The sequence below is a fragment of the Choloepus didactylus genome, chromosome 8 (genome assembly GCF_015220235.1).
Source record: "Choloepus didactylus isolate mChoDid1 chromosome 8, mChoDid1.pri, whole genome shotgun sequence".
Lineage (NCBI taxonomy): Eukaryota > Metazoa > Chordata > Mammalia > Pilosa > Megalonychidae > Choloepus > Choloepus didactylus.
In genome coordinates this window covers 75,905,612-75,928,808 of record NC_051314.1, presented here as the reverse complement: position 1 = coordinate 75,928,808, position 23,197 = coordinate 75,905,612, and the positions used below count along the sequence as shown (strand labels likewise).

Sequence of the window (23,197 nt, the reverse complement as noted above, 5' to 3'; positions counted from 1 at the left end):
GCCCGGGCGGGAGCACCGTGAGAGGTGCCGCAGCTCGGCGCCGACCCTGCGCTCGGGGTCCCTGAACACGCCCGGCGGCCGCTTCCTGCCGCTCCTCCCCTTGGGTGAGCAGGGCGCAGCGGGTGTCTGAGCTGAGAAGCCGAGGCAGGGTCGCGCGTATGGCTTCGGCGGGAGCGCGGCGGTTCCCGGCCCGGACGCGCGCTGCAGCCCAGCACTGCTGCGGCCTTGGGCTCCACCCGGCCCCGCCCCTGGTCCCTCCGCTACAGCCACGACCAGTGAGGTGAGAGGGAGGCGCGGGCGCCTGCTGCGGAGGGAAAAGGGTCGCCTCGGACCTCTAAATTCCGCCGTGAATGGTTGTCACTCTGGGATGCAGGCGCTGCGCGGGACAGTGGTGGTCGTGCCCTGGGGTCTAATGTAGTGTGCCCTGGAAAACGCTTTTGCAAGTTGTACGCGAAAGGAAGTCTGTTGTCCCTCTTGTCCCTCGCTGCCGCCCTGACGGACTCAACGGGGCTCCTTGGGCAGTGATAACTGCCTACGGGTCCTAGCTTTCAGCAGTAGCGTAGTCCCTAGTGAAATGCTCCTGGCACTTCGCAGGCACTCTGGCTTTTCCCCATTCCCTCCCCCGGCCTTATCCTCAGCCGCCCTCGACCTTTCGCACTCGTGACCGCCTGGCCAAGGAGCCGGCGGGGCTGCAGCAGGTGCTAGGGCGAAAAGCTTGTCTGGACAACCTCCCTCTGGGATGCGTCGGTCTTCCCCTTCACCTGAGAATGGTTGAGAACGGGAAGAATCGTGACGTTGTGTTTTCCTTTTTGCCTTAGGTTTCTGACCGTCTGCAGCCTTCTCTTGCCCCGGGCTGCCCAGGTCTTGGCTGGCGAGGCTGGCTTACCTCCCAGCCGTTCCTTCATGGGCTTTGCTGCCCCCTTTACCAACAAGCGAAAGGCCTACTCGGAGCGTAGGATCATGGGGTGAGCATCCTCCTCTGCCCTGCATCCCTCCATCTCTAACCCCACTCCAAACCGAATAACCCTGTCCGCGCTACTATGTAAGGGTGGCAAGGGTGGACAAGATCCTTTATCCTCCCCTCCCAGTCTTCCAACCTTAATTAACCTCTCCTTGGTTGCTGCACATCTGTATTAAGTGAATTGTGACTAGAGGTGGGCTATGTCATAAAACAGGGCATTATTTTTCTGGTGACCTAACTGTAAATGAGCACAATATATATGATTGAACACTTGCTATGTGATAGCAGCCATGGGTTTTATGTGGAATTTTCTTATTTCATCCTAACAAACTTATTAGTCAGGTACTTTTCTTACAATTTATAGATGAGAAAATAGAGACCCAGGTAATTTACCCAGGGTTGTAGAAAGTTGTATAGCTGTGTGACAACAGTAAACTCGACAGCCTTTCTGTTTTCCCTAGATGGTTCCTCTTTAAAATCAAAATAATAAATGCAAAAGCATTCCATAAACTGCAAAACATAAGGTAATACTAACATCATAGGAATTTGCATATGTTTGCTTTAGGGATGTCATTCATGCAGCCTTGTGTGGGATCTCTAGTTCCTGCAGGCGCTTGGTTAGTTGGCAAAGGTTACGAGTTTGGGGCCAGCAGCAAGGAGGAACCTGACCCAGCTGGCAGTACCTTGGCCTCTCTCTGTGATTCCCCCTCCCCTAGGTACTCAATGCAGGAGATGTACGAGGTGGTGTCCAATGTCCAGGAGTATCGCGAGTTTGTGCCCTGGTGCAAGAAGTCTTTGGTGGTATCCAGTCGTAAGGGTCACCTGAAGGCCCAGTTGGAGGTTGGCTTCCCACCTGTCATGGAACGTTATACCTCTGCAGTTTCCATGGTCAAACCTCACATGGTCAAGGTGAGGGCTGTCTGGAGGGGCTGACCAAGTTTTTTCTATGTTCCTTAGCATTTTTACATTTAAGGGCTATTTTGGCCCTCCTTTGTAATTTTATCTCCATATGTCAAGTACCTCCTTAAAATATTAGAAGGCAAGGAATCTGGCATTTGATTCCTTTTTATAGTTCCCTATACTTGGGTTTTATTCCATGTAATATTACTTACCTACATGGCTGTCCTATTCCAGGCTGTTTGCACCGACGGCAAGCTCTTCAACCACTTAGAGACCATTTGGCGATTCAGCCCTGGTATTCCATCCTACCCCCGAACTTGCACTGTGGATTTTTCAGTAAGTCAGAAGGCTGTGTAGCAGAGGGCTCATACTGGGAGTGGGACAGAGCTGAGGTTCTGTGACAGGGTTATTCTTTTAAGTATAGCTAGCACATAGCATTTCCCAAGCCAATGACAGCAAGTGCCCATAGGTCTGATCTTCTATTATACTTATACTGTGTTCAGTCCTCTGGTAGGGCTTTTGAGGGAACCAAAGAACTGGAGGGAGAGAGGGAAAAAGGGCACTGAGGAATAGCATCCTTGCACTTGGCCAGAGACTGTCCAATATAGTCTTGAAGAGTTTCTGACTGTCTCTTACCCATTCCCAGATTTCCTTTGAATTTCGTTCTCTGCTGCACTCCCAGCTGGCCACCATGTTTTTTGATGAGGTTGTCAAACAGAATGTTGCTGCCTTCGAGCGCCGGGCAGCCACCAAGTTTGGTCCAGAAACAGCTGTCCCCCGTGAACTGATGTTCCATGAGGTGCACCAGACTTGAGGCAAAGGATTGTTCCCTGGCCTCTCTTGTACACTCTGTGTCCATCCGATTCTCTTATTTATTTGGTTTGGCTCCTGCTCCAGCCTGAGGGAGAAGTCTGTGTTCATAATATTGTTTTCCCTTCTCAATTCCCGAGAAATTGGTAGCTACGGTGGCTGGAAATGCTGGGGGGGGGGGGGGGGGAGGAAAAGGCAGGGGCTATAGAAAGGATATGTGCCTAGAAAAGTGTCAGGCTTCATATGCCTGCGGCCTTCTCACACTGAATTAAAATCAGGACTGTGGGTTTGTCTGTGAGCCCTGTCATGGTGCTTCAGTGTCTAACCAGGGGAAGATAGCAACTTTTCTAAGGGTTGAGTAAACTGAGCTTTTTTCTTCTCCTTTGGCATAGAGGTATTAGGTGGTAAATAACTTCTGCCCTGCCTGAGGTTTCTCATGAGAGAAGGCAACCTGCCCCCAGCTTGAAATCTGCAGAACACAGAACCTCACTTTAAGAATATTTCCATTGTCTGGCTAGTGGAGACAGCAAGGGGCTTTCTTATCATCAGTGCCACAGGGCTGAGGAGAAAAAAAAAGCACTAAACAGAATACTCTTGGGTTGTACCTTACTCTTCTACTTGGCCTGAGTTTTTATAATATTTCAATAAATTAATTGTGACAGTGTGAATTTGGCTCTTTTGTATTGTTTCTTGGGGGAATAACGTAGCTATAGGGGAGAAGAAAGTCATGGCTTCTTTCCCTGGGAGAGTGAAGGTGCAAGAAGGGCTCTTGGACATAGTGTCCCTGCTAACTATAGCAGCACATTCTACAAGCCAGGACCTAGTACCCACCCCCTTGCCTATTTATAGACTTTTCAGAAGGTCAGTTACAGCAGGAGCATCAGGACAGAAGCATCTGGTCTCAGACCTCCAATGTGTCTGGTGCCCTTGGGACCATTTCTTGATATTTTGGGGGCTTCCTTAAGGGAGGCTGCGAAGAAGAATATGCATTCCACAAAGTACCAGAGCCCTTTAGTGGCTCGGGTCCTGAGCTAGCAGTCCTACCTCCATTTTGTCCTTGGTACAGTTTCTTCCTTTCACACTCAGCTGAACCAGAGTACTTGGATTAGTCATATAAGCAGTTGAGGTCTCAGTTATTGCGCTCGAGTGTTCTGCCTTGCAATAAAATTAGGAGGGATGAGGGCTAAAGGCCAAGGACTTCTTGACCTTGCAGAGACTGCCTTTGGCAATCTCACAGGGAGTCTGTCTTCTCATTAGGGTGAATGAATGCCAAACCCATAAAGATAAAGGGATGCACAGGATAACTTATAACCCACTAAACTCAAGATTCCTTACCTTATAATAGAGATTCTTCCAAGCCTTATTTAAAAGCAGGCTCAAGAGTTGTTAATAAAAACATTTATTTTGCATTTTATACAGGACAACCTGAAGTCTGCAACATGACTTGACAGTTACCCAGGAGTTTACAGACGGTGTGTCTACCTCAACAGTGTGGTTTTCGGGAATTGGAGAGCCACACAAACACAGGCAGGAGTTGGGAGGGAGGAAGGGGGCAGAGCAGGAGTGTATTTCAGTCCTTTCTCAAAGAAAAGGCAATAGAGCATTCTGAGTCACTGAAAACCTGTGAAAATGTAGCGTCTGAAACAAATACTGTACTTTGAGCTCTTGGGGAAGAGATGGGAAAAGGATCTTGATAAATAAGGGGGTATCTTCATGTAGCAGGGGGTAAAGAGGAAGGCTTACTATTTTTCATGCCCTCAGCCCCAGGACTAAAATATTTAATAAGGACCATGTACAATCTCAAATCATTGCCCTGTTAAAAAAGAAGTGACAGTACCCCTGAGGCCAGACCATGAAGATATCATTCTGATCATTCCCAAGTCCCTGTTCTATGCCCTATAGCCTGTATGAAAAAAAGAAAAAAAAAGAAAAAAAAAAAGAAAAAAAGGCCATAGGGAAGTGGCTTATTTTCTGTGGAAGTAAAAAGCTTAGTTCATATTCACAGTAAGCACTTATAAAGCCAATGACTGAGAAAGACCATAGATGATACAGTGGTTTATACAATCTGCTGAAAAGGTCTCTAGTAGAGACCAAGAGAGGAAGGCCCAAAGCATTGTCAGCCTGAGGCGCAGCAGGTACAGAAAGTCTGAAAGCAGGTGAGAATTAAAATAATAGGGAAGAAAACACACCCCAGACTCTAACTTTAATGGGACAATTTTAAAAAGGGAAATAAAAATCAAACACTGGATGCCAGTCCTGACATGCCATGGCATCTATGCTCGCCTGGTAGCATAAAAAAAAATGCCAAAACCATGTCCAGCTAACCCATAGGTCCCTGCTGAGAGGTGTTTTGTGTGCACAGGAGAAGGCAAATGGGGTTTAGTACAATATGAATCCTGTGGAAAGAGAAGGGGCAGAGTACTGGTTTGCTGGCCTACTGAGGGAAGAACCAAAAGCTCCAAAGTGACCACAAATTCTCTGTAACCAGCTTTGACCCAGGGAAAAGAGGAGCTAGATTCTCACTCTAGAGATGGTGGGGGGTGGGGGGGGGTGGGGCAGGGCAAACCTGACCCATATCACATGCATTAGTCCCAGTCATCCTACAGTTGGTGGGCAACTCATACCAGGCAGGGGAAGGAAGCTGGTTAGGGGAAAGTCTTAATTTATATTTTAACTTCAAACTTATCAGTGCCTCAGATACAATTTAATATTAAATTTTTAAGCCCTGAAACAAAAGACAAAAGTGTAAATTTTTTTTTTTAAGTTTCCTCACTTTCTGGTAGTCAGTTTCCTCCCAAGCTCCAGTTTTACCCTGACTTTGAGTCCACAAACTTCATCAGACCATCCGTGCTCATGGACTTGGGCCTCTCTAGAGGGAAGCCTAGGGCTCGACTCCAGATGAGCTGTGCCAATACTCCCAGTGCCCGTGACACCCCAAACAGGACTGTGTAGTAATTCATCTCTGTCATGCCGTAGTACTGTAAAGTAGAAGATAAAAAGGCTCTGTTGAAGGTCCAGAGGTAGCGGCAGTAGAAGTCCAGGGTGATAGGAATCTTAAAAAGCTCCATTTTCCCTTTTCCTACAGGATTTAGCTCAGCCAGTCTTAAACAGAAATGACATTGGGAAAAGTATAGCAATTGAGTTCTAAAAAGAGAATAGCCCCAATAGGCAACTTTATCAAAAAGGGTGAAGGCAGAGGTTTAAGAGTCCTTGCCTGACAAAGGAGTTTTTGTATGCCTGGCAGAACAGCAGGGTTTAGTACCAATTAGAAGGAAAGTAGGGAAGGGAAGACTCACCTGGAGCAGCACTCCGCTGTGGGCATCCACATTGGGCCAAGGATTCTTGGCCTTGCCCTGCTCTAAGAGGACACTGGGCACAATCTTATACAACTGAGCAACCAGCTTAAACATGGGGTCATTAGGCAGGTGTTTCAGAGCAAACTCTCGCTGACAGACATATCGTGGATCAGTCTTTCTTAGCACCGCATGGCCATAGCCTGGGACAACCTGCAAAGGGTGAAGGAAGAAAGCCAGCTGGTATTTTCAGAGTGGACAAGTTGGGGAGGGTGGGCGTGGGGGAGTCCCCTTCTATAGTTTAAGAAACCTCCATCATTATTTTCTCCTTAATTCTTCCAAAATCCAGAACTTGATTTGTAGCTCCTTTCTTAGTCACTAAGCATCTCTACTTACCCGTCCTGAGTTGAGTGTATTCCAGATGTAGTCTCGTAATTTCTCATCCGATACATCTTTGCCAACTTCCTTCTGTAGTTGTGTCAGCCAAACAAGCACTTCCTATGGGTAATGTTTGGGGAATAGGGAGTGCCAATACATAGGCCAGGAAAAAATGCCAAGGTCACAAACAAAGCATGGGAATGAGAAAAACATAGTACAGGAAGCAGGAAAAGAAAAAGAATAGTCTTACTTGATTTGCCAGTCCATGTAGGGGCCCTGCCAGTCCATTCATGGCTGCTGCAAAGGCCAGGTACGGGTCTGAAAGGGCACTGCCGACCAAGTGGCTGGTATGGGCACTTACATTGCCGCCCTCATGGTCACTGTGGGGAAGTAAGAAAGGTGAGTCGAAAGCCAAGGAATGAGGAGAAAGGGCAAATTATAGAAACATGGACCTTGCTGTTTTCTTGTGACATATTATCCTCGTTAGGACTTCTATCAGCCATAAGCTCTTGTATGAGATGTCCCAATCGCATCACCAGCTTTTGTTCACTAAGCCAAAGAGCTGGAGAAGTTACTGGTTGATGATGCCAGGGTGTCTCCCACTCCAGTTTTAACAGCAATGGCCAGAAGAGGGAGCTCCTGAAAAGTCACAGGACCACCTAATGTGAGCAGCTAGTACCTTTTCCTAGCTGGAGGCACCATCTTGTTCTCAGCACGGTTATGGTAATTTCCCTAGATCTCTTGACCTTCCTTACTGCCTTGTGCCTTCCCATATGCCGCAATTCCATCTCTTTGCTGCCATGTTAAGGTGCTTTCCTTAACCAGCCCAGAAGCTGGTGGCTATGGTTGCTGGTCTAACTTACCTATGGATGGTGAGGTACATGCGCATGAGCTCAGTGAACCGAGCATCAGTATAGCCTAACATGTTGGTGAAATTGTGGGACCAGTCCAGCTTAGTGTCAATGGCCCCAATACTGCTGCCCTCTCGGTAGACGTTCCGGTAGATCTTTGCTGCCACACAAGGCAGCTTTGCGATCAGATCCATACAGTCTTCATACATCAACTGATGGGAGAAGAGGAAGAATAAGAAAAGGAATTGTCAGTAAAGAAGAATTAGGCAAGGCTACTGTTTGTTCTCCATGGCTTGGACTATTTAGGTTGATGATTATATGCTGGGTGGTTATATACTGAGTATGTTTGAAAGTACAGAACAACAGTAATCATTTAACCAATAACTATTATGACTCAAGCATTGCACTAACTCATTAAAATACACTATCTCACATATGTTAAAACATTATTTCCAATTATTACCACTCTAAAAGTATACAAATACCTCCATTTTACAGATAAGGGAACTGAGATGCAGAGGATTCACTAAATGCCCAAGTCAGATTTTGAATGCTGATCTCTCTCACTACAACATGACTGGAAGAATAAGTCTTTTGCAAGGAATGTGCTAGGACACTAGGTTTTAGTAGTTAATTGTTTTATCTTTTGCCAAGGGTGAAACAGAGGCATTCTATTATTGAGTTAACAAAGACTTCCATTTTTAAGCACTCACGAAATACCAGGTACTATTCTAGATATATTTTCCACATTATTTTTTTTTCCTTACAATAATCCTATAAAGTAATATATCTTCCATTTAACAGTTGAGGAACCTGGGGCTTGGCCAGATTAACTTGCATAGGTCACCCACTTAGCTAAGAAGCATCACCTAACTTATCCTAGGCATATTTCAACATGTAAATATTTAAACATGTATCTCTAAAAGATAAAGGTTTTTCATAAACAAAATTATGAAACCATTACCCCATCTAAAAAATTCTCAAAATCATAAATATAAAGCCCCTCTCCCCAATTCGTTCGTTTGACTCAGGACTGACAATTGCCACTGTCTGACAGTCTCTGAAGTTTCTTTTAATCCTTTTAAGCTTCCCCTTCTGCTCTCTTTTTTACTTTGGCAATTTACTTGTAGAAAATCAGATAATTTGTTCTGTAGTTTACCAGTTCAGATATTGCAGGTTATATACCTGTGATGTCATTTAACATGCTCCACTGTCCACCGCATTCCCCACAACTGATAGTTAGATCTAGAGGCTTGAGCAGATTCAGGTTCAATTTTTCGTCAAGACTACTTCATAAATAGTGTTGTTTTCATTTATCAGGAGGCATATAATGTCTGGTTGTCTCTGTTTTTGTGATGTTAATAGCTTGCTTCAACTTCTGCGTCTCAGTTTTATCTTCGCAAAAGAATTTAAGTTCCTTTAGAGAAGGAACAGGGTTTTTTTTTGCATTTTTTTTCTTTTTTTAATAATTTTTAAAAATTCTGCTCTCATCCACAGTTCTAGGTACATAGAAAACACAGAGTAAATACTTGTTGACTGATATTACATAGTGCTATCCCGTCAAGCTAACTGGCTAAGAGTGCCTGCAAGAAGTCATGATGTTTCAGTAGTTCCTTTGGAACAAAGAGCAAAATCTATAATAAGTAGCAAATGAGTTAATCTCTATGAAGTCATTTTTTACTCAAGTACTCAGTGAATTTTATCAATGCCACTAGGGTCCAATGAAAATAATGCCAAAATTAAAAAGCTACTTGAAGCAAAAAATACTTAGCTGACTTGTAAGTTCTCAGGAGATTACTTACATAATAATCATACTATTAACTATAACTCCTTGCAGGTTTACATCCCCCAAGGAAGTAGGTTACTTCCAGAAGCCTGCATCAGGATATGCAGTTTTAAGAAACCTGGAATCATTTGCAAAATGCCAAGAAGAACAGGATCCTGGACTAGGCAAACTAGTATCTGTGGAATATATACTAACTTCAAAATACATGGAAAGTATAACTGGCCATATGATAATGAGATTACAGAAAGAGATAATTTCAACTTCCACCATTGAGGATGAAGTTCATAAAGCAACTAGTGTTTGACCAGGTATGACACTGTGGGATCCTTACTTCGCTTTTTATAGTAGTCAATGCTGCATAGGTAAGAAGAGTTAAAAAAAATAAAAAGAACCAAACAGGGAACTACTGCTTATTTCTTTAAGCTAAGACTGAAATGCTTTTTAATACTTGTACCAACTCATTCTTCCTCTATAAAACCCTGGAAAAAAAGACGTTAAAACATGCTACCATCACCATCATAACCGTCTTGAATAAGAGTAACAAAACTGACCATGATCATCATTGTGAGCCACCATCTCTATTGCTAGTAAAAAAGTCTGGCCAAGATTCTTCCATTTAGCTATCAATCATTACTAAGAAGACGCAGAAAAAGAAGAGAGCAGGTATTAATGGTGACAAGACCATGGAACAAAGAAAGCCCACCTTTGAATCTGGTCTCCACCATTTACTAGCTGCATGACTTGGGCAAGCTAGTTAACTTCTCTGATCCTCAGTTTTCCTATCCAGTAAAATGGGAACAATAAATAGCACCTACCTCACAGGGTTGTTCTGAGGATTAAATCAGATAATGGATATAAAGCAGTTAAGCATAATACTTGGCAAGTTCTCAAGAGCTGTTAGCTGTTAGGATGATGAGGATGATGATTTTATTACAAACAATTTCAAAACCTACATCTACCATTCCTGACCTTATAAAAGGTGGCATTACTAACAAAACTTGATCTGTCAGCTACTTAGAAAATTCTATTAAATTCAACTTGTTAAGGCTACTTCACAATTAAACAGCTGGTTGCCTCATAGTGATCTCTCTGTCATAAGTGAAGTTACAGTCAATCAGAAGGAGACCTAAAAGCTGCTTAAACTCTTTCAACAAGAGATGCCACTGTTCATCTAAAATGAAAGTGTTCTAGAGAAATTGTTCTAGGCAAATCATTCTCTTGAGGTATATGTCAAAAACAGTATGAACTGATGATTCTAAGAAAAGACTTAGATCATATATAAACTCCTTAATATACATTTTAAATCAGAGATAATTAGCTGAATGCTGTCATGTAATTCTGATTAGACAGTCCACAGTAAATTAACCAAGACAGAAAACTGAATTGAAATAGCTTGCCTGATCTTTGAGACACAAAAGATGTGGCAGCAAAAGAGCATCAAGCTCTGCTGTGCTCTTTTTGTATAACTTGGTGGCTCCCTGATCTATGGGTACCTGTGTGACACCTAAGACTCAGAGTTCTACAGCTCTGAAAGTCAGCATTACCACATACAGCAACTGTTAAAGAAGATGAAAAAGAGATCAGACTTCAATTAGAGATATGAATGAAGCTGATCTGGTTGGGACTAAGGTAAATCACAATACAGGGTAAAAGATGATATTGTCTGTATTTTGAAACTTCAACTTCTGTGTGAGACCAAAGGAAGAGATGCTTATTTTGTCCAAAATTTAAATTTTCTGTAGCACACTATCTAACTTAACCTGTCTGGCCAGTTTAATTAAACAACCCAAATACATGGAGACTGTAATAGGGAATTCTGTATAGTTTTTGTGATTCTGTATAGTTTAATGTTATACTCTGATAAATTCCAGAGTATTTGGGGCAGATAATAAAAAAGTATTTGCAAAGTCCCTTGAGGGACTAGAGAAAAAATATGGAACTATTAAACTTCCCCACCTGGGAAATTCCTAATATTCTCTCAAGCACTGGGGACTCAGAGTTTAATAAGCCAAGCCCTCAGTCTTGAGGCTGGCCCTTATGAAACTTATTTCTGTAATGGTGAAGCTAAGCCTACTTATAAACACACCTAAGAGTCACCCCAAAGAACCTCTTTTGTTGCTTAGATGTGGCCCCTCTCCCTAAGCCAAACTGCAAATAAACTCATTACCCTTCCCCCTATGTGGAACATGACTTTCAGGGGTATAAGTCCCCATGGGAACGTGGGACTGACTCCCTGTGATGAACCTGGCCTTGGCATTGTGGGATTGACAATGCCTTCCTGACCAAAAGAAATGAAACAAAATAAAGTTTCAGTGGCTAAGAGATTTCAAATAGAATCAAGAGGTCATTCTGGAGGTTACTCTTATGAAAGTTTCAGCCAAATATTGTGAATTGCCACAGTATGCCAAGACCCAACCAACAGTATTCCTGAAAACCTTAGAGAAAACCCAGGGCTCTAAGACCTACAAACGTTTTATTTATTAAGTTTATTTTTCAGAAACTTCAAACCTCCAGATTGTCCCTATGCCAGATAAGCCGTGAAATTAAGAGGTACCAGTTTCTCCCCCAAAACATCAACCAGTTGCATTCCCCTACCCCATAATCCCTTTTCAACATGAAGAAGTTAGAATGGTCATTGTCCAAATATCCCTGAAGATTGAGAGAATGATCAAATGAGAAGGAGGAGTTGTAACAGAGGAGTTAGGATTCAACAATGATTATGACTACTGAATCATTATACAGATATTTCTTTTTAGTTTCTAGTGTATTAGAAGAGTCTGAAGGAAATACCTGAAATTGTGGAACTATAACCCATACTATACTTTAAAATTTGCTCTATAACTGTCAAAATGTACTTTGAAATTTCTCACTTTTCTGCATGTTATATTTCATAATAAAAAAATGTTTAAAAAAAAAGCGTCAAGGTCAACTAAACCAAAGGACTTACTAATGCTCTAATTTTTGTGTGGTATGAACTTACTAGACATACATCCTAAGGCTGACAAATGTATATTAGTATTGCTTACATTCTCCAAAGATCACCCTTAGATGACATGTCACAACGAGATGGAGAATAATCAATCAATAGTTATATATTGAAATGAAGGCAACAGCAAGCAGGGGATCACTTTCTAAAAGACAAGCTTCAGAGTAGAACAACCTACCTTTGGTCTTGACTTAATCTTTTCTGTTATGGTAATCCACATAGGAAACAATTACTTGAATAACATTTTAAAAAGAAAATGAAAAGCAATATATTGATTACATGCCCTTCTGTACTTGCTGTTGTGTGGCTTTATAAATGCTTTAAGTGATTGTGAATATGTATATTTTGTGTCATTCCTATAACCTTCCTCCCCAGTGCTAACCAGACTAACATCAATTTCAAATCCTCCCTCATTCTTCCAATAGCAAACATAATTCTCTATACACAGTTGGCACTGAATAAATATTGGCCAACGAGCAGGATTTGGCAAGACCCAAGGGGGTTTCATCAGACCAGTGGATCATGCTATTCTGTGCCTTGCAACACATTAAACTCTTTGGGCCCTTCTTGGTATTTAGCATTTCCTGGTCAAAAATTATTTAGCGATTTTGCAAAAAGGAATTGTGCTATTCCTGTATGTCTCCAAATAAGAAACAAAAAGCAAATGAAATGACCTCCTCTATACCCAGCCACATAACGTGCACTTACCCCGTGTTCTGGGATACTAACTCCTGCTACCCCAACAGGTATCTTGGGTGTGCTAGCACAGAACTGTGGCTGGTTGGCATTAGTCCCTCTAGACTCCAGAGTTGCCTTAGCTGCTATTCACCCAACTTGTAATATTCATGAAGGCTCTCCTTATTTGAAGAAGTGGGGAAAGGGAATGAGTGACCCCCTGGGGCTAAGGTGAGATTGCTCTGTGAAATCCTTCTCAGAGACCCTGTAGTTAAGCCACATCCTCTACAATGCTCCAGCAGCCCTGTGTATATACCCCTATTACACAAGATTACCAAATTATAAGTTTTGTTTTTTTTTTAACATGTCTATCACCCTAATCAAACTAATAACCTTGGTGACAGGAACCATGCTCTATTTATCTTTGTAATCCTAACAACTGACATAAAGTAAGCCTACAATAAGAAATTGTTAAAGAAGTTTCTGACATAATTCAGAGAAGGGATTTTCCTAAAGATTCTACAATTCTGCCTTCTCTTTTCTCCCTTCACACTCAAGTCCTCTGAATCCCCATCACACACCAATCACCCAAATTTCCTACCTCCCAGTACTTGGTTCGGTTGACACCCTCTGCATATGCTCGGGCAAAGCTACTTTCACTGTTGAGAGCAGTAATGGCTGCACTGAACTGAGACATGGGGTGTAGATTAGTAGGAAAGTTGTCCAGCATGGTGACCACATGGGAAGGCAAAGCAGCCCTCTTCGCCCACTCCTCTGAGAGCCAAGATACCTGTGGAAAGGGAAACACTGCTCAGAACACCAGCATGGAAAAGGAAGGAGAGAAATAAAAGAACAGTGACAACTGAGCAAAGAAAACCCCTGAGAGTTCAATCTAATCCACTTATATAGCAGAACTCTGCCCTGATTTCTTCCCCCACTGCTCATCTCTGTAACTACCACCATCACCAGATCAGGATTGTCTGAGATTAGAGAAAGGCAAACAAAAAGGGGAATGAGAAGGGCTGATGTCTTTCTGCTTTACCTGTTCCTCTGATGGGATCTGGCCAGTTACCAGCAGCCAAAATAAGCCCTCAGGCAAGGGTTCTTCCCCACCCTTAGCTTTGGGTAGCAGTTTCTGGCATTCAGGGATACTATAGCCTCGGAAACGGATGCCCTTGAGGGAGAAAAGTGAGAATTACAACTTCCTAAGTTTATGGGCCTGGAAGTCACATAAAGGTCCCACTCATATCAGACCTTTCAACAAGTTAGAATAGAACTTTTAAAGCTTGATACTTCATCACATAACTTATAGCGGCTTTTGTATTTTTATTTTACTAGTTGTTATATAAAAACGTAAACTTGTTCTTCAGTTATTTTTATACATATCTAATCTTCACTTTCCAAAAAATGAAGGTAGGTGCTTTGTTTTGTTCTCCTCACCTTCCTTGGCTCTCATGCTGTGCACAACAGTCAAAAAACTCAATGACTACTCGTGAGTGACATGAGGGTGTCTTACCTCATCAGGATCAAGAACTGAGGTTTCATATACCAAGCCCTTCATGCCTCTCATGCCACCATACATCTAAAGAAAGGAAGAGGATGTGACCAATAGTCAGACTGAGTCAGGCTAGAGCTTGTCAGAACTTCATGGGCTCTGGGAAAAGAAATTTACTCTGACTTACAAGACTTCATTTGGGGGAAGGAGAAGATTTCTGAGGAGTTAACATACTATAGAATGGAACTTTGCAAGAAGATTGCTAACTTCTGAAGTGAAAATTTTAATTGAGAAATCACTTTCTTTCATGTTTCTACCTCTGTTTGCTTCTTTTTCTTACTGTATTTTTATTTTTCCTCATGCCCAGTCATACCCTACCCCCACCCCCAATTCCCCTCAACCAAAGTAAACAGAATGGTATCTATTATAGAGAAAGAGATGGAGACCAATGACCAAGCACTGCCATGGAATTATTATCTAAGTCACTCAGACTCTTAGGGCTGGGAGAAAGTCATTTCAAAGTTGTTCTAGGTCTGCTAGGGCTGTATAGTTTAACTAAAAGTTGAAACGGGAGCAACTCAAAGACCGAGTCCTGTCCCCAAAAGTGGAGGGATTGGAAACAGGAATAGAAACTTCATTCAGCCCTCTCCTAGGTGAATTAGGTTAGGTTCAACCATTAAATGTGAAGAGAACAGTCTAATTTCTACAGAACATCACAAACTTCAACCCTTTCTTGTAGGGGACAGGATTTTTTTTTAGATTTTAATTTTGTTATTTTTTCACAGAATGCTTTTGAATAATCAGCAGGTAGAAGGGCACTTTTGTTGAGGCACAGTAACACAATTACTTCTCCCAGCCAAGACTCCACAGCCCTTACCATGTCCACAGTGATTTGGCCCACTACCGTCTTGCCATGTTGCTGCCTGAAGGTCTTAATTCTGGCCTGTTCCTTAGGTATCAGGTCAGCCAAAATGTTTTTCAAATTCTAAAAATACAAGTAGAAGGGCTAAGTGACGATCAGAAAGTTGATTAGATTTCCTGCAAAGTAAGTGTGTTAAGTCTTTCCTTCTTAGAATCTGATTTTCTCTATCTGCTAGAAGTCTACTCAACTATTCTATATAGATGAGGGTAAAAGAATTAAGCAAAAATATCTGATATTCCCACCTTACTGCACCATTGAGTAAATAGTAGTAGTAATAACAACAGTATCTACCTTTATGAGATACTCAGAATGGTCACCTGAGACCTTTCAGCTTCAGTAATTTAGAAGGGGGTTAAGTTTGTTCGGTTTTATTGCCAGGATAATGACAAGAGGTCAGATGGTTGTTTAACATCCACACCCCTCCGTCCCAGGGTCAGGCTGACCTAATTATTCTGTCCTCTTTTCCAAACCTTACCGTGGCAGAAGCACTAGCATGCCGGGCAGCAAGAAGAAGACAGGATGCATTCTGCAAAGAAATCACACAGATTTTATGCAAACTGCTCCTCCTTCCTGTGTACTAACAGGAAGAAGTTATAACAACCACCTCTCTTTCTTTAGCCTCTTAGCAAGGTTTGACATAAGAAAGCTGTAAAAGGGTCTGAACTGCTTAGGAGTTACCAGTCTATAGGAGGCAGCAGGTTTAACTGCTTCTAGAATCCATAGCTTCATTAGCATTCTCTGAAGAGACACTGGTTCCCATTATTTGGGTTCCAGGGCAGGGTTTTTTGTTTTGTTTTGTTTTTAATTAGAAATTGTGGGTTTCCAGGACAAGCATGCATAAAACACAGGATTCCCATATACTACCCCATTACCAACACCTTGCATTGGTGTGGAACATTTGTTACAATTGATGATTTAATAGTACATTTTTATAATTGTACTATTAAAGTCCATGGTTTAACTTAGGGTTCACTGTGCAGTGTAGTTCCATGGACTTTTTTATTTTCATTTTTATTCTGTTACCACACATACAATCTAACATTTCCCCTTTTAATCAAGTGCTGTTAATTAAGTGCAGTTAACTGCATTTGTAATGTTATGCTACCATCACCACCATCCATTACCAAAACCTTTCCACCATTCCAAACAGGAATGCTATACATTTTTTTTAATGCAGTTTTACTGAGATATATTCACACACCATACAAACCATCTGAAGTATACAATTACTGGCTCACAATTGTGCATACATCCCCATGATCAACTGTAGAACATTTTCATTACTCCAGAAAAGAAATAAAAATAAAAAGGAAAATCCAAATCCTCCCATACTCCTTATCTCACTCCCTAAACCTCCATTATTGGCCCATAGTATTGGTGTGGTACATTTGTTACTGTTGATGAAAGTATATTAAAATATTACTGTAGTCCAGTGTTTGCAATAGGTACATTTTTCCCATATACCCCTCTTCTATTAACTCCTTATAATAGTGTCATACATTTGTTCTAGTTCATGAAAGAACTTTTTAATATCTGTACAGATAATCCCAGACATTGTCCACCACAAGATTCACTGTCATAATGTTTCCAAGCTTTAACTTCCAACTTTCCTTCTGGTGACATACATGACTCTAAACTTTCCCTTTCACCACATTCACACACCATTCAGCACTACTAATTATTCTCACAATAACATGCTACCATCACTTCTATCCATTTCCAAATGTTTAAGTTCAACCTAGTTAAACATTCTGCACTTATCAAGCAACTGCTCCCCATTCTTGAGCCTCATTCTATATTCTGGTAACCCATATTCTATATTTTATGTCTGTTTACATATTATAATTATTTAATATCAGATCATACAATATTTGTCCTTTTGTATGTGACTTATTTCACTTAACATAATGTCAAGGTTCATCCATGTTGTCACATGTTTCAGGACTTTATTTCTTCTTATTGCTTAACAATATTCCATCCTAGGTATATACCACCATTTTGTTTATCCATTCCTCTGATGGACACCTGTGTTGTTTCAGTCTTTTTGCAATCATGAATAATGCCACTAGGAACATTGGTGTGCAAATGTCTGTTTGCATCCCTGCTTTCAGATCTTCTGGGTATATCCCGAGTAGTGGAATTGCCGGGTTGTAAGATAACTCTACACTTAGCTTTCTGAATGTATTGCTCAGAGGAACCCTATATATTTAAAGACAACTTCCCATTCCCTATCCCCCATCTCACTGCCGCCACTGCCACTGCCATCCTCTGGTAACCTACGTTCTAGATTCTGATTCTACAAATTTGCTTATTCGAATTGTTTCAAAACAGCAAGGTCATACAGTATTTGTCCTTTTGTGTCTGATCCCACCTAGGAGGGACGGCAGTGAGTTCACCTGCCGATCATTCATGTTATTTCATTCAACATGATGTCTTTATGGTACATCCATGTTGCCGCATGTATCCGGACTTCATTACTTTTTATGGCTGAATAATATACCATTATATGTATATAATGCATTTTGTTTATCCATTCATCAGTTGATGGACACTTGGGTTGCTTTCATCTTTCAGCAATTGTGAATAATGCCATTATGAACACTGGTGTGCAAATATGTGAGTCCCTGCTTTCAATTCTTTTGTGTCTATAGCTGGTAGTGAGATTGCTGGGTCGTTTGATAGTTCTATGCCTAGCTTTCTGAGGAACCACAGGCAAGGGATTTGTTAGGCACAGAAAAAGACCAGAGAGGCAGTTGTTAAGAGTACCTAGTCTATCACAATCTAGTTGTCAATATTTCTGAGTGGCCCAGAGGAAAGCAAATGAGGAGAATGACCATTTACTTAACCCTGCTAGTAAAATCTCTCCAGCACCTAGTCTTTTGAGAACACTCCAACCTCTCCAGTATAGAAGAGCCCACAGGCAGAGAGCAGCCTTCCACAATATAACTAATGCTCTTGGAAAAAAGTACAGAGAAGACAGAATACCTACAAATGAACAACTGACAGAAAACTACTCAATAGTAACAATGGAAAAGAGAAATCTTCCATATTATTCCATATCTTTAAAGTGCTGAAAAAAAATAATTATCAACCTAAAGTTGTGTACGGGCAGGGGTGGGGGGAAATTAAGAAAAAAGGTGATTGGCAGGTAAACTCACTGCCCTCCCCCCTAGGAGGGATCTGACTCCCAGGGGTGTAAATCTCCCTGACAATGCAGGATATGAATCCTCGGGATGAATCTGGACCCGACATCATGGGATTGAGAACATCATCTTGATCAAAAGGGGTAAGCAAAATGAAATAAAGTTTCAGTGGCTGAGAGATTTCAAATGGAGTCGAAAAGACACTCTGGTGGACATTCTTATACACTATATAGATAACACTTTTTAGGTTTTAATGCATTGGAATAGCTATAAGTAAATACCTGAAACTATCAAACTCCAACCCAGTAGCCTGGACTCTTGAAGATGATTGTATAACAATGTAGCTTACAAGGGGTGATTGTGAAAATGTAGCTTACAAAGTGTGATTGTGAAAACCTTGTGGATCATACTCCCTTTATCCAGTGTATGGATGGATGAGTAGAAGAATGGGGACAAAAAATAAATGGAAAATAGGGTGGGATGTTTTTGGTGTTCTTTATTTTTATTTTTTATTCTTATTCTGATTCTTTCTGATGTAAGGAAAATGTTCAAAAATAGATCGGGGTGATGAATGCATAGCTATATGATGGTACTGTGAATAGTTGATTGTACGCCATGGATGACTGTATGGTATGTGAATATATTTCAATAAAACTGAATTTAATTTAAAAAAAAAAAAGAAAAAAGGTGAAAACTTAGAGTTCATCACTTACGCATTTGTACTAAAGGAATTTTTAAAAGATATTGTTGGAGCACTTACCTAAGCATTGGGAGAGGAAAGGGCTGCCGAAAAGGCCCTTAGGAAGGGTTAGATTCCTGCTCTCTCAAGCCCCAAGGATGCAATGTTGTTCTGTTAATGACACTCAGACTTTGAAATCTAATGGAGTTTGTCCTGAGGGTTTTAGGAACTGTTTTGGTCCTGTTAACCCTGTTTTCCTTACTCTTTCTCCTTATGGCAATGGGAACGTTTATCCTACGAATGTCCCTCCTTTATATATTGGAAGCACATAACTTGTTCTAAGTTCACAGATCCAGAGCTAAAGGAAAATTATGCCTTAGGACCGACCACACCTATAACTGATTTTGATAGAATTTTGTGCTTAACTATTGTTACTGAAATGATTTAAGTTTCTGTGATATTGTTGTGGGATGAATGTATTTTGTATATGGAAAGATAATGTCATTTTGGGGTCCAGGGGGTGGAATGTGCCAGTTTGAATGTATTATGTCCCCCAAACGCCATTATCTTTGATGTAATCTTGTGTGGCAGACATTATCAGTGTTGACTGGATTGTAATTCTTTGAGTGTTTCTTTGGAATGCGCCCCATCCAGCTGTGGGTGATGACTCTGATTGGATAATTTCCGTGGAGGTGTTGCTCTGCCCATTCGGGGTGGGTCTGGGTTGATCAGTGGAGCCATATAAATGAGCTGCCATAACAGAGGGAACGCAGTGCAGCTGTGAGTGACATTTTGAAGAGGAGCGACAGCAAGAGGGACACTTTGAAGAAAGCACAGGAGCTGCAGATGAGAGACAGTTTGAAGATGGCCATTGAAAGCAGACTCTTGCTCCGGAGAAGCTAAGAGAGGACAAATACCCCAAGTGCAACTAAGAGTGACATTTTTGAGGAACTGCAGCCTAGAGAGGAACATCCTGGGAGAAAGCCATTTTGAAACCAGAACTTTGGAGCAGACTCCAGTCACGTGCCTTCTCAGCTAACAGAGGTTTTCCAGACACCATTGGCCATCCTCCAGTGAAGGTACCCGATTGCTGATGTGTTACCCTGGACACTTTATGGCCTTAAGACTGCAACTGTGTGACCAAATAAACCCCCTTTTATAAAAACCAATCCATTTCTGGTGTTTTGCATTCTGGCAGCATTAGCAAACTAGAACAGATATACTTTGGGAAGTAAGAAAATTATCCAGAAAGATGGGTCTGAGATTCAAGAAGGCTATTCCTCACTACAAAGGTAAAGAGTGTAGCTAGCCAAACCTAATGTTTAGAAAAAGACATTTTTCCTAAATAAAAACTTTCTTTGACAAGATTGCTGAGTTCCTACAGAAAGTTCAACATCAACTTTGAAGTAAGACCAATTATACTAACTAGCTATTCAGGCCTTAGACAAGTAGATTAACTTTCTGCACAAGATAATTTTGAAGATCAAATTAGTCAAAGTCTCAGTTTCCTCATCTATAAAATGGTGCAAATACCCAGCACACACCTCACAGGATTGTTCTGTGATAATTAAATTACAATGGATATGAAAATACTTTCCAAACTAAAAGATTATAAACACACATGCACAGATAAACTAAGCTGGGGACAAGTCTAGACCTCTCCTCCTTTTGCTAAAAGGCCAGAGATACCTTTTCTAGTAACTATTGCACTGCTGTTTGTGCTAAAATCATTTGAACTAGTTAAATTGCATAAATTCCAAAAAGTTACATGACCTAGAGTGAGAATTCCATGGGATCTGAGGCTTTTTAGAGTTTAGTACCACTCCTTTTGTTGGAGCAAAGGGGAGGGTTGAAAAGAGAAGAGACCCTTCAGAAATGTTATTTTTAAAAGAATCAGTCCAAAGCCAAATTCAGAGAACACAAGCCAAGCTCATTTGTCCCTAAAGCAAAGGAGGAATGCCTCAACTTGCTAACCAGGCTGTCCTTAACTTCTTTCACTAACTTCCTAAAGAGTCTCCTCTAGCTCAATGAGGACCATCTGGGCAAGTAGCAGCTTTTCAGCTCCTTTACGCTACAGTGGGTGAGTGGGAAGCCAAACCCAGTACTGAAGAAATAACTGTTCTTTTCCAAAAATGGGCAAAGGAACACATGTCAATCAGTTCATACTACTGCTCCACAGGGCTAACCTTATTCACACCATTCCATGCTCCAGGGTCCCACAGATCCTCTACTGAAGATGCCCCATCTCCAAAGACCACATCAACCCTGCAGCAGACCCTTTTCTTCCCCCTTATATTCAGTTTTATTGATATATATTCACATACCATACAATCATCCACAGTGTACAATCAATTGTTCACAGTACCATCATACAGTTGTACATTCATCACCATAATCGATTTTTGAACATTTTCATTACCCCAGAAAAATAAAATAAAATAAAAGTAAAAAAGAACACCCAAAACATCCCATACTCCCTTATTATTCCTTTAATTTTTGTCCCCATTTTTCTACTGATCTGTCTGTACAATGGATAAAAAGGAGTGTGAGCCACAAGGCTTTCACAAGCACATGGTCACACTGTATAAGCTATATAGTTTACAACAGTGTTCAAGAATCAAGGCTAGAGTTGCAGTTCAACAGTTTCAGGTATTTCCTTCTAGCTATTTCAATACACTAAAAACTAAAAAGGGGTATCTATATAATGCATAAGAATAACTTCCAGAATGACCTCTCAACTCCATATGAAATCTCTCAGCCACTGAAACTTTATTTTGTTTCATTTCTCTTCCCCCTTTTAATCAAAAAGGGGTTCTCAATCCCACGATGCTGGGTCCAGGCTCATCCCCAGGAGTCATGTCCCATGTTGCCAGGGAGATCTACATCTCTGGGAGTCATGCCCCACGTAGGAGGGAGGGCAGCGAGTCCACTTGCCAAGCTGGCTTAGAGAGAGAGGCCACATCTGAGCACAAAAGAGGTTATCTGGGGGTGACTCTTAGGCACAATTACAAGTAGGCTCAGCCTCTCCTTTGCAGTAACAAGCTTCATAAGGGCAAACCCCAAGATTGAGGGCTTGGCCTTCTAAATTGGTAGACCCCAATGCAGGTGGGGAAGTTTAATATTTCCACATTTTTCCCCAGTCCCTCAAGAGGGCTTTGCAAATAAATTTTTATCATCTGCCCAAATTACTTTGGGATGTACTGAGGTTCACACTAACCTGTACAAACCAGATCTCACTCCCTATTCAAAGTTCCATGTAATTATGGTGTTTAAATAAACTGACCATACAAGTTAAATTATACAGTGTGCTATAGAAAATATAGATTTTGCACCAAATAAACATCTATTCCTTTGGTCTCACACAGAAGTTGAAGTTTTAAAACACCATCAATATTATCCTTTACACTTTAGTCTGATTTGCCTCAGTCCTAACCAGCTCTGCTTCATTCATATCTCTAATTGAAGTCTGAATTCTTTTTCAGCTTTTCTAACAGTTGTGCAGCAGACCTTTTATTTGCAGATGGGTGGTTGTGGTGGTTTTGTTTTGTTTTTAAAGAGGCTGCATACAGGCAACAGATCATCTGAGAGAAAAAAGAAATTGAAATCTCTCCATAATGATCATTTTTCCACTTCTAAGCCATTTTAACCTTCTACAATGTATAGCAGCTTCAATGACAAGAGAAAGGGATGGATGGTAAAAAGAATATTTTAAGGTTAAAACTTAGGCAAAACAAAACAACACAAACAAAACTATCCAAGGTCAACAGACAGAATGAAAGACTACATCTTAGAGGAGGGTGGAACTTCCCCCAGTTTGGAGGTCTTTCTTGGACCAGTATGAACATAAAACAAAACAAAAAAGTTTTTTTCCCTTGCAAGAGAGAACTGCTAGAAATAATGAGCTGCCTTCTCCTTTTACTTCATTTAGCATTAAAAACAAAACAAAAAAGCAAAACAAAACCCCTTAAAGAGAAATGGATGGTGGTGGCACAACATTGTGAAAGTAATCAATGCCACTGAATTGTATACTTAAAAATAGTTAAAGTAAGAAATTTCTTAAAATATATATATATTTATGTAAAAATAAAACAAAACTTAAGAGGAAACCAGAAAGAAAAGGGCAGAAGGTCGCCTAACAAGGCTGTAAGAATGCAACATCATTTTAAAGGAATCAAATGGGTCATGATTAATGCTTGGTTACAGCCATCTCTCAATTCTGTTTATGTGAATCATATTTTTTTTTAATCTTCATTTTATTGAGATATATTCACATACCACGCAGTCATACAAAACAAATCGTACTTTCGATTGTTCACAG

General features: G+C 41.1%; 2 protein-coding genes across 3 annotated transcripts in view; one reads left to right on the top strand and one right to left on the bottom strand.

Moving 5' to 3' along the window:
- COQ10A (coenzyme Q10A) lies at positions 1-10,580 on the top strand. Of its 2 annotated transcripts, none has more exons than XM_037846423.1 (5): positions 1-280; positions 819-965; positions 1,678-1,870; positions 2,096-2,197; positions 9,031-10,580. In XM_037846423.1, exons 1-5 carry the CDS (start codon positions 159-161, stop codon positions 9,250-9,252), a joined length of 786 nt encoding a protein of 261 aa, XP_037702351.1. In that variant the 5' UTR covers positions 1-158; the 3' UTR covers positions 9,253-10,580. The 2 variants fall into 2 exon arrangements, with proteins under 2 accessions (XP_037702351.1, XP_037702352.1); XM_037846424.1 differs by lacking the exon at positions 9,031-10,580 and adding an exon at positions 2,508-2,838.
- CS (citrate synthase) overlaps positions 4,055-23,197 on the bottom strand; it is a 34,346-nt gene continuing 15,203 nt past the window's right edge. Inside the window, exons 2-11 of the mRNA XM_037846422.1 lie at positions 15,533-15,583; positions 15,013-15,120; positions 14,157-14,222; positions 13,683-13,814; positions 13,242-13,430; positions 7,206-7,405; positions 6,593-6,722; positions 6,361-6,462; positions 5,968-6,177; positions 4,055-5,649 (exon numbers count right to left, since the gene is read on the bottom strand). Of these exons, the coding sequence (XP_037702350.1) occupies positions 5,479-5,649; positions 5,968-6,177; positions 6,361-6,462; positions 6,593-6,722; positions 7,206-7,405; positions 13,242-13,430; positions 13,683-13,814; positions 14,157-14,222; positions 15,013-15,120; positions 15,533-15,583 (1,359 nt within the window). The 3' untranslated portion in view covers positions 4,055-5,478. The remainder of the gene's footprint in view (positions 5,650-5,967; positions 6,178-6,360; positions 6,463-6,592; positions 6,723-7,205; positions 7,406-13,241; positions 13,431-13,682; positions 13,815-14,156; positions 14,223-15,012; positions 15,121-15,532; positions 15,584-23,197) is intronic.

Coding starts and splice junctions, on each gene's coding strand:
- COQ10A (XM_037846423.1), top strand. CDS start 159: ATGGCTTCGGCGGGAGCGCGGCGGTTCCCGGCCCGGACGCGCGCTGCA. Junction 281..818: donor CTACAGCCACGACCAGTGAG/GTGAGAGGGAGG, acceptor TTTTTGCCTTAG/GTTTCTGACCGTCTGCAGCC. Junction 2,198..9,030: donor CTTGCACTGTGGATTTTTCA/GTAAGTCAGAAG, acceptor AACTCCTTGCAG/GTTTACATCCCCCAAGGAAG.